The sequence below is a fragment of the Lithobates pipiens genome, unplaced genomic scaffold, assembly GCF_037356315.1.
Source record: "Lithobates pipiens isolate NorthernLeopardFrog02 unplaced genomic scaffold, aLitPip1_a1.2 Scaffold_8, whole genome shotgun sequence".
Taxonomy (NCBI): Eukaryota; Metazoa; Chordata; class Amphibia; order Anura; family Ranidae; genus Lithobates; species Lithobates pipiens.
In genome coordinates this window covers 284,989,767-285,001,773 of record NW_027507903.1, presented here as the reverse complement: position 1 = coordinate 285,001,773, position 12,007 = coordinate 284,989,767, and the positions used below count along the sequence as shown (strand labels likewise).

General features: G+C 39.7%; 1 protein-coding gene across 2 annotated transcripts in view; it reads right to left on the bottom strand.

Moving 5' to 3' along the window:
• The window catches only part of LOC143962801 (sodium-coupled monocarboxylate transporter 1-like), a 97,828-nt gene extending 87,225 nt beyond the window's left edge, over positions 1 to 10,603 (bottom strand). For both annotated transcript variants that reach the window (XM_077472262.1, XM_077472263.1), the window contains exon 1: positions 10,181 to 10,603. In XM_077472262.1, the coding sequence (XP_077328388.1) occupies positions 10,181 to 10,531 (351 nt within the window). In that variant the 5' untranslated portion in view covers positions 10,532 to 10,603. The remainder of the gene's footprint in view (positions 1 to 10,180) is intronic.
• Positions 10,604 to 12,007: the final 1,404 nt, after the last annotated feature.

The window sequence follows — 12,007 nt, the reverse complement described above, 5'->3', positions numbered from 1 at the left end:
ATGATGGGAATTGTAGTTCCTGAACAACTGGAGGGCCGTAGTTTGAAGACCCATGCTCTACAGAATACACAAAACAAATGGAAAAGTGCCCCTAAGTGCAGACTGTATAAAATATTTGAACTTAAATCAAAGTGCCAATTGGCAACTCACAGAGAAAGGTGATTGCGCATGCTCTGAAACATGTCGCTGTCCTGACTCCAGTGACATCAATTTCCAGTGCCATCTTGAAAGCATCCCCTTCTTAACCTATGACACCACAAAACAACTTATTCACTCCATGGTTATCTCTTGCCTTTACTACTGTAAGTTTTTTCTTGCTGGCCTACCTTTACATAGGCTATCCCCCTTCAGTGTATCATAAATGCTGCTGCTAGACTTATACACCTTACTAACTAATCCATGGCTGCTGCCCCTCTTTGCCAATCCCTTCACTGGCTTCCACTAGCCCAATGCATAAAACTCTAAATACCAACCACAACATACAAAGCCAACCACAACAGTGCATCCAGGTACATTACCAACTCCATCACGAGATATCACCCAAATTGTCCTCTCTGCTCTTTCCAAAGGCATCTTGCTCTCTAGCTCCATCCTCCCAGCACTTCTCCAGAACCTCTCTCATCCTCTGAAACTTCCTATCTCAGTATGTCAGTTAGCTCATACCCTGTCCGCCTTTAGGAGATCCTTGAAAACAAAAAACAAGCCTACCCCACCTTCACCTGAAAACTGTACTTTTGCCACCTCCATCAGCTCATCCTGTGAAGCTTTTACTTTTTTGTAGCACCCCCCCCCCCCCCCTTTAGATTGTAAGCTACATAAGCAGGGGCCTCCTATTCCTTCTGTATTGAATTGTATTGTAATTGTACTGTCCCCTTTATATTGTAAAGCGCTGCGCAAACTGTTGGTGCTGTATAAATCCTGTATAACAATAATAATCTGTCCGGCTTCCCTGTACACCTGGATGCATGATAGTGAACCCTGGTGGCTCCCCGGCGGCTTATCCAACACAGCATCCCAGACTTACTCTTATCAGATGAGCCCATTAAATACTTTTCTATGTGGGATGCCAATTGCCACTTTTATTTGAAATAAAATATTTTATACAGCCTGCACTTAGAGGTGCTTTTCCATTTGTTTTGTGTAATTGAGCAGCTGACCCTTTACACCAGGGGTAGGCAACCTCAGCCCTCCAGCTGTTTTTAAACTACAAGTCCCATGAGACATTGCAAGAACCTGACAACCACAGGCATGACTCCTAGAGGCAGAGGTATGATGGGATTTGTAGTTTCGCCACAGCTAGAGTGCCTACTCCTGCTTTACAAACACAGTAACTTGCCATCATGTGTCATCACAGTAGCTTGCCACTCACAGTGTTCTTTATTACAACCTTTGAAGAAGGTAAAAGTACTTAGAAAGGTTCACCAGGACTTGGTTCAGTGAAGAGTCCAATCTCATGTATCACAAGCTCTCAATACTGCCTGTCTCTCAAAATCCTTAGTAGTTTTGATATCAAATGAAAGCTGCAGCTGCCACCCATGCAGCTTTTTGTTGGACCCCAAGAGAGCATCGCAGACCTCTACAACAATTTAAAGGATCTGAGGGGCGTGCTGAAGGAGGCTCAGGATTATTTTGCTATGCTTCAGCAGAAACACTCTGACTGCCAATTACTATAAGCCCATGCACATTTCACTATAAAAAGTTTGATAATCTGATAACCAAAATATTATTTAACAGAGGGAAACTTGGATTTATTAGAGGCCAGCTATGATACGGATCTGATGCACATCTTCCTTAAGAGGTTAAATGTGTCCTAAAAGTTATTTGTACTTTGCACTAATGTATTTGGTGTCTAACTTATTGGCATCTTCACATTCATCAGTGTAACCACTTTTTATGAAGTGGTTTACTATATTACTGCGTCCATTATGGAACATTAACCAGAGTTCAGAGCTAAAGATATATTAAAGTTCAGTTTTAGTTCAAATAAAACCAGATTTACAAATTTTAATTGCTTCTAGATTGTTTCATAAAATGTTTATGACAGCAATTTATGACCATTTACAACTGGGCCCATCAAGAGTCTTTTTCAGGCTCTGTTATATATCAGATAAAAAAGAGGAAAAAGCCGCGCTTATCAGATAGAAAAAACTAAGAAAAAGCAGCAACCCAAATGTTATACTACATTTGGCATGGAAAGAAGAAAGAGTGGGTTGCGCTAAGTAAAAAATTTAACTAAATAACACAAATGCAGAAAAAACACCTATGTGAAAAAAAACTCCAGTAGCTTTAACTTAGTAAGTTTGTCAATCCTATGCGGAAAGATTTTCAGTGCAAGGAAATTCCAAATATATATCGGTATTGTCAATCAAGATATCAAAGAATATATGTACTAAATTATCCTAGTGTAATGTGATAATTCGAAAGAACAGCAGAATATGGCAACCAATAACGAATTGTCTTAAAACATAAGTATAACCTCAATATATATGAGAAAAAATTATAACATTGAATATTAAAGTGTTCATAAAGTCCATGAAAAATATTAATTTCAAAAGTATTCCACAGTGATACGGTGACAGCACAAGTATCCAAAACGAACGTGAAGCGTGCACAACCTCCACCACAGATATTACTGCCGCTTACCGAAGGTGTATGGTTCCTTATTACAGAGAACCATGCAGAGCGGATGACTGATTCCCCCAGTCCAGGGTTTTCACAAATGGATGCAAAGGAAACTCTGGAACCCATTCGCCTCCAATTACACTCCCTCTCACCGTTTCACATAGAAGATAATAAGACTCACAATAGTGTAAAACCCAAGTAAAAATTTTTAATCGAACGTAAGAGACAAATGCGCACTTAGGCCGCGTACACACGGGCGGACTGTTCGCCCAACTTTGTCCGCTGAACAGTGTTTGGGCGGACAGTCCGCTCGTGTGTGGGCTTTCAGCGGACAGTTTCAGCGGACAGTTTGACGAACAAGGTTTTTCGGAAATTCCGTAAAACTGTCCGCTGAAACCTTGTTTGAGCGAACAGTCCGCCCGTGTGTAGGCTTGTTCGACAAACTAAGTTCCGCGCATGCTCAGAAAGGCTTAACACGCCGAAAGTTATAATGCAGTGTATAGGACGTCGTATTTTTCGTCCCGTCGTACGTGCCGTTCACGTCATCGCGCACGGTTTCAGCAAACTGTTCGTTCGTCGTGTGTGGCCATGTCCGTCCATGCTAATTTTGAGCGGACTGTTTGCCGAAACTGTTTGACGGACAAAGTTGGGCGAACAGTCCCCGCGTGTGTACGCGGCCTTACAGAGATGATGTTTAAAACGATCGTTTATGCAAATCAGAGCCGGCCGGTCTCGATTGGTCATCCTATAGTGATGAAACGCGTAGGGAGGAGGAGCGACGTCCTGACACCACCAGCTCGCGTTGTTTGTTTGCGGATGTATTGGGCGCGAATCGAGACCGGCCGGCTCTGATTTGCATAAACGATCGTTTTAAACATCATCTCTGTAAGTGCGCATTTGTCTCTTACTTGGGTCTTACTTACTTACTTGGGTTTTACACTATTGTGAGTCTTATTATCTTCTATGTGAAACGGTGAAAGGGAGTGTAATTGGAGGCGAACGGGTTCCAGAGTTTCCTTTGCATCCATTTGTGAAAACCCTGGACTGGGGGAATCAGTCATCCGCTCTGCATGGTTCTCTGTAATAAGGAACCATACACCTTCGGTAAGCGGCAGTAATATCTGTGGTGGAGGTTGTGCACGCTTCACGTTCGTTTTGGATACTTGTGCTGTCACCGTATCACTGTGGAATACTTTTGAAATTAATATTTTTCATGGACTTTATGAACACTTTAATATTCAATGTTATAATTTTTTCTCACATATATTGAGGTTATACTTATGTTTTAAGACAATTCGTTATTGGTTGCCATATTCTGCTGTTCTTTCGAATTATCACATTACACTAGGATAATTTAGTACATATATTCTTTGATATCTTGATTGACAATACCGATATATATTTGGAATTTCCTTGCACTGAAAATCTTTCCGCATAGGATTGACAAACTTACTAAGGCCGCGTACACACGCGCGGACTGTTCGCCCAACTTTGTCCGTCCAACAGTTTCGGCAAACAGTCCGCTCAAACTTAGCATGGACGGACATGCCCACACACGACGAACGAACAGTTTGCTGAAACCGTGCGCGATGACGTGAACGGCACGTAAGACGGGACGAAAAATACGACGTCCTATACACTGCATTATAGCTTTCGGCGTGAAAATCCTTTGAGCATGCGCGCAACTTTGTTTGACGAACAAGCCTACACACGGGCGGACTGTTCGCTCAAACAAGGTTTCAGCGGACAGTTTTTCGGAATTTCCGAAAAACCTTGTCCGTCCAACTGTCCGCTGAAACTGTCCGCTGAAAGCCCACACACGAGCGGACTGTCCGCCCAAACACTGTTCAGCGGACAAAGTTGGGCGAACAGTCTGCCCGTGTGTACGCGGCCTTAGTTAAAGCTACTGGAGTTTTTTTTCACATAGGTGTTTTTTCTGCATTTGTGTTATTTAGTTAAATTTTTTACTTAGCGCAACCCACTCTTTCTTCTTTCTGTTATATATCAAATTGTGTCTAAACTTGGTGGTGTTCTTTTATTTTTTTTGGCTTCCCTCCGTAGACATGACCATTTTTGTCATTGACTTATATATATATATATATATATATATATATATATATATATACTGTATATTCAATACAACTTCTTAATACTGTCCCCACTGTTCGGAGGTCATAAGACCTCATTATTGTCTCATGCATGTTATAATTTGATTATAGATATGGATCTACCAACTAATTGCTGTAAGGTTCTGCCTGGTTGAATGCAAGTAAGTTTTTCAGGTATACTCAACACTGTCTCATTTTGGTATACCTAAACAGGATTGTAGAATCAGATTGTAACATGTTTGGCTGGACTTTACATTCTACTGCAATATTCTTATCTTTTTCCAAAGATCTATCTATAACACCTCACCAGAGGATTTTCAGGATGAGACATACGTTAAAAAAGGTTGTATTGGTTGCAGGGATCAACTTCTGAATAATTCTTAGAAAGTCCTTTCCACAAAGGAGCAAGGCGATATTTTTCTGCATTTGAACTTATGAACTTGTGGTACTGTTCCATGAAGTTGAACATTTTATATTAGTGATGTGAAACCTGTTGAATTTTGCATCACATGTTGTTCACAGTACAGTATTTTCCATTTCAAATTGGACCTGGCATCGTACATAATTGTCATGCTAAATAAGTGCATGTTATGTCATGTGTAATTGTAAAGATCAGCACACACCACAATTACAATCTGACTGTACATTCTCACTTAAATCTACCAACTACCATGTAATGCAATAGTCCTACCGATTATATAACAATTTAATGCACTGTTTTGGCAGGTATATTACATAATTTTAGCTGGCTTCAGGTCATGGTAGTCTGTTGTGGTGACTTAATGCACGTGTGTTATGCCACTTGTTAACATGTATTGCATTAAGACAGCCCATCCATTATGAATTGGCTGTCAAGACATGGAAAGGGACCAAAAATGTGCATGACTTTTTTTTGTACCTTGGTATACCACAATGCTTGGCAATAACCACCTTCTACTACACAGGGAAACTTTTATTTCAGGGATTATTTTTAGTGATGGAGTCATATAAAGGAGATTTTATAGAGAATGTACAAGCAGATTATAATGTATATGGTCAACTTACCACTAACAGTTACCGTATTTATCGGCGTATAACACGCGCTGGCGTATAACACGCACCCCAAGAAAAAACTTTTAGGAGGGAAGTTTAAGGAAAAAAAAACCTTACATTTAAATGGCCATCAATGCAGCCTTGTCAGTGTCCATCTACAGCCTTGTCAGTGTAATTTTCAGCCTTGTCATGCAGCCTTGTGCATCATTGCAGCCTTGTCCATCATTGTTCCCGTGTCAGTGTCATTTTCAGCCTTGTCTGTTTTAATTTTCAGGTTTTATTTTTAAAAATGGCGCCGCCGAGATGTCCAGTGTATCTCGGCGGTGCTCGGTAGTTCTTGGCCGCCTTCGGCCATTCTCGTCGGCTTAGGGCCACCTTCGGCCCTCCTCGTTGGCTTTCAGCCACCTTGGCCCTTCTCGTCAGCTTTCGCCCACTCTCGGCCGTTCTCTGTGGTTTTCGGCCGCCAAGAAGGGCCGAAAGCCGTTGAGAACGGCCGAAAGCCACGAGAGCCGCCGAGACGGGCTGAAGTCGGGCGAAAGCCACCCAGAGGCTCCAAAATAGTGGAGGATCGGCGTATAACACGCACCCGCGATTTCCCCTGATTTTAAGGGGGAAAAAAGTGCGTGTTATACGCTGATAAATACGGTATGTATTACCTCCCTCGGGCATCACAGTACTCCCCCCGGTAATGCCTTCATATGCTTTTCTCTCTCCAGAAGGTCAGCATCATCTTTGTTCAGGCATCATCCAGGGTCAGACTCTAATTCTTGAACTGAAATATTGACTTAGAGATGGCACAGTAAATACTGGTGCCTGGGCAAGTTATAAGCTGTCATCACAAATGTCTGACACAGATCAAATCCTGCTGCAGCTTCCCACCTTATAACTTTCTATAAAGTTAGCATGTTGCAGTTAAATTGATGACTGGAGTGAAGTAGACCCACTGACACCAATGAACTGGGGTAACGCATACATCAAGTGCATTGGTGTAGAATCCTAGCACAAAACACATGCATGGTGCACCACAACAGAGAACAAATATAACCTGTTCCAATTAAACATGCTCTGCTCTGTGTTTTTTTCAGTCAGTTCATTTTGAATGTGTGAATGCCCAACAGCACATATTTTGCAGCACACAGCATACAGGATTGTAGTGTGAATTGGGAATTAGGAGATACTTCCTACTGCCTACAGCAGGCTATCTACTCAGACTGCACCTCTCAGCCTAGTCACTATCCAGGAACTAATTTTTTATTATGAACAGTGGCATTTAAAAAAATTGTTGCTGTATGATGTTATAACTCCAGTTGTATGGACTTATGTAACGTGTTTATGGAGCCCCTGAGCCCCTGTCCCTTTTATATATAAGACCAACTATTTCAACATAACACAACATTGTTTTGTTTGCCTTTACGTTTTATTGTTGTGATATTGTATGTGTACTTTGTATACTTTTTGTTATTTCCAGCGCTTCAAGCGCTACTGTTGTTATGTAGGCACTGCAATCTTTTCAATAAAAAAATATTGAACAAGATAGATTTGAACCACTTAACAGCATTAAATCAAGGTAATTACCGCTCCAGGTGGTATCGCTTGTATTCACTTAACAGCATTGTCAGTAACGTGCACCATTAAGCAGATAAGTAAAAGTCAAGGTATTATTAAAAATACTCTACTGCATATGAATAACAACATTTATCCCTTTTGAACAAAAATGTCTTTTGAGGGAAAAAAAACTAAAAAAGCTTAAGACTGGTGTAAAGGAAATATAGAAGGGGATTGAGGTAAAAGAGAGAAAAGACTCACAGGTATCATCCTCGCCCCTAACCTTGCATTTGCTCTCCTTAACATAGGGATGGATAACATACCCACAATGCAGAGATGTGAAATCACCCATGTCCTTATAGCAGCACGCCTAACCATTACCTCAGAATAGAAAACAGATGCAGTACCTAACGTAACAGACGTGATAAATAGAGTAAAAACTCAATATCTCTACGAAGAGTTCTTTGCATATTCATCTAACTCAATTCACAGCTAAATGGCTGCTATGGTCCACAAGATTTGCAAAGACTCCTCCTTGATACACTGGTATCTCAACCAGCATAATACTTAATGATATTGATTAGCATTTCATCAGTGGTAATTCACAGTCTATATTTAATTTTCTTTACTCACTCGAATACATTATTATTTTGATCCTTATCCTTTTACCTTGTACTAAAGTACAAAAATATGTATATATACTGTAATGCATAAATGACAAAACAATGATCGATGATGGGTAACTGTCCTGTTGTTACATGTACATAGGTGTACTATAGAATGGGTTGTGTTGTCTTCCTCCCAGGCACAGCTTGTTTCCAGATGGGGTGCCTGGAAATGGGAGGACATCACTCTTCACCCTACTATTGACAATTACTGTAATATGTACTCTTCACCTAGTTCGTACACATATGTACTCTGGGAAACATGTTATAATGTATGACAGTTATGTCTTATGCTGCGTACACACGATCGGACTTTCCGGCGGACCAGAATCCGTCGGACAATTAGATCGTGTGTGGGTTCCAGCAGACTTTTTCTTCCCAAAAGTCCGGCGGACCTAGAAATAAGGCTGGCTTCAAATTTTTCCGCCAGACTCGGCTTTTAGTGGACAATCCGTTCGTCTGTGTGCTAGTCAGATGGACTAAAACCGACACTAGGGCAGCTATTGGCTACTGGCTATGAACTTCCTTATTCTACGTCATCACGTTCGAATCCGTCTGACTTTTGGAGTGATCGTGTGTGGCAAAGTCTATTCGTTTGAAAGTTCGGCGGACCTCAGCTGCAAAGTCCGTCAGATTGTCCGCTGGACCAAGTCCGGCAAAAAGTTTGGTCGTGTGTACACGGCATTAGTGTACTTTCTATTTGTTTATGTAAAAACTTTATTAAAAAACAATGAAATGAAAGAGAGAAAAGATATAAAATAAAAATGGCAGAGAATTCATCATCTTGTGGCATCAAAGATAACTGTAAATTGAAGTTGAAGTTTAAATCAACGATGGGCTACTTGTTAAATTCTGTATTGTACATAAAAAAAAACCTACATTTTTATTAGGCAATAACATAATGAATAAAACAGGGCCAGGTAATTGTAGAATAAAGACCCATCAAGCTTGTCTTCTTAAGAAGATCATGAGTAAGGGGGATCTACCTGTAATGTTAAATGCGATGAATCAATTTTTTTTGGAAGGTAGCCCAAACCTTCTTAATTGAAAGATAATATGGTTTAATTTTATATTTACAAATGCTAGGGTCATAAATATCTCATAAAATATTTTATATGAACATAACATAAAAGCTTAGATGCTGGAGCTTGAGTTTCTGAAATAACTTGATACCATCTGGAGCTAGTCATTTTATTTATTACAGGTACTTATATAGCGCTGACCATTTATGCAGAACTTTATATATATATATATATATATTATGTACATTCTCATCATTCTCTGCCCTGAAGGAGCTTAATTTTACTGGTGTATGACCAGCATTACCCTTGGCTTCTATTATTTCTATCAGAGTGTCAGGGTCTTCTAGTATTTTAGTATTTTACTTTAGCTGGAACAGCCACAGAAGATTTAAAGCTAAATTCAATTAGCTATAATACATATGTTATTTACCATGACAATAATCTATATTAGCCATGTGACCATGGTTTTCAGGTCTTAGTGGCTCTCGGTGATGAAAATAATAATTGTAACAGCAAGTCATTCAACAACCAACAAAAAATCCAATGGAAGAGTGAGTTACTTCATCTGCATCTAACTGTCTACATATTCAAATGGTCAACACATCTCAAAACAGAGATATCTCCTGTTATACAAAACCCACTAGATTCATAATCTACTAATCCACCAAAGTTTTTCTCTCTCTCGCTTACCTTATTACAGGCTGTGAACTAGAATTCAGCAAATCTTTAATATTCATGGGGAACTCTACCACACTGTTTCCTTAGCATTTTCTCATCTATGTTGTCATATCTGTGGCTGTTGTTCTCCACATTTGAATATTTAAGGTCAGTAAACATAAGGTATGAACTTATTCAGGTAAGAATTATAAATAACATTCAAAAATAAATATCTAACATTTTGGTAGTTTACCAGACCTGACTGACCAATAGAAGTCTACCTCCAAATGTCAATCATAAGCCTCATTAGCCTAAAATAGCCGCTAATACAAAATATATGCATATCACAATCCCATTGGAGTTCTGCACAGATAGACATACATTTAGATAAACATTGTGAAATGTATTCAATTTAAAATTTTCATTTTAGCATAACTTGATCTTTAAGCTCTATGATATAGTATTAAGACTGTCCAGTGTAACTTGTTTTATGTGTCAAAGGCCATATAATAAATTCATTAAGATGTACCTCATAGGTGCTTGTAAGATTAAGTCTGTAAAAAACTGGAAGGAATAATTCTGCACAAATAAGTACTACTAATCCATAAGATATAGCAAAAATGCTATACATTGCTCCATAACGGTAGACATCAGCTGGAGTTCCCAGGATAGTTACTGCAGACATGAAGCTAGCAGTTAGGGACATTGCCACTGGCACTGCTGTCATACTCTTTCCTCCTGTCAGGAATTCTTGTGAAGTGGTCTTTCCTCGTCCCTCAAAGGCATAATAGACTCCAATAGCTGCAGAAATGAACAGAACAGCAGCAAACACAACATAATCCCAGGCAGAGAAGAGACCAATGTCTACGGTGGTAGCCATTGCTTCTCACGTTCGGGTGCTTTGTGATATGTGTTAAATTGAAATGACTTAAACACACGATGAACAGGTTTTACATCACAATAGACAAAGTAGGCTGGGTCGCAGAACTTCATGTGCCAATGTTGATGCAATAGCCAGAGGGAATTTTTCATTATTTGAGATTAAGAATTATTGTGCAGTGTAAAATGGGATTGGTTCTATAGAGATAAGATTGCTGTGATGGGCAAATTGTTAAATAAATAATTTTGCTTAATCATGCTCTGTGTAATATAAATGTCATTAATTCCGACTTAATCATGCATTTACACATATGACATTGCCTAAGCTTTTAAGAGCAGTGCTTATAAATTAAGTTCACAGCATATACTTGTACACATAATACAACTTGGCCAAATGATTCTGATGGCTTAAATAAGTGGAGTTCCAATAAAGTTTCTGGCAGCAGAAAGTTAAAACAGGCCTAAACCTATCACTTAAGTCTAATAGAAGCTTTAACATATTAATGTAATTTCAAAAGTTGATTTAAAAAGCCTTTGCCACATTAAATAATACCTCATGATCCTGCCATGAAGGTCCTTGTTTTGGCACTTGTGTTATAGATAGAGTGTGTGAGTATAGGAGATATATATATATATATATATATATATATATATATATATATATATATATGTGTGTATATATATATACACACAGTATATACAAGAAGGCCAGTATGGTGGCCATGAATTTATGGGGAGAGCCCAGGGGATATTTAAGCAGACCACTTGCCCATGCTCTTTGTCAGTTCAAGTGCACGATATTACATGTCACTAGGCCGACTCTTCCCAGCTGACTTTGTGTTCGTGAGTCTGTATGCTCAGTTACAAGTGTGTCGCTGGTCTTCATCTGCGGTTCTTACTCCTTGTCGCAGGTAGGATTCAAACCTTTTTTTGTATCATATGCAATGTTACGATTCGTTATGTTTCCTATCCTGCATGCCTTTTGTACTTAGCTGCCTCCAACTTGTTCTCAGTTGTGTCCCAATATCATTCGGCACAGGCATAGTACATTTGTAGGTTCCATCTGCCTTGTGTGTCATCACATCCCCAAACATACGATTCACTCATAGATCCAAGGCTCCGAGCCGCTATCGGTTGTTGTCCAACATCACTTGACACAGGCTTCACAGGTTATAGGATTCACTGTCCATGGGGTCGCCACCTCATCCATTCGAGATTAGCATGTACTGATTGCACGGTTTCTGTGGCTGATTCAGGTAGTAATTAGACCCACCTGGTGCCTTCCCTGCACTTTGATTAGCCTCAGGTGCTGGGTGATTGGTATGTGTTCAACTTTAGAGTAGGGGGGTGGCACCTTATTACTCTCCACAGTCTGATTGATGCCGGTTTCCCTTCATACACTTCACAACCGATTTGTATCGGATTCATTGCATATACTCTACAACCGATTCGTATCGGATTCATTTCATACATGCTA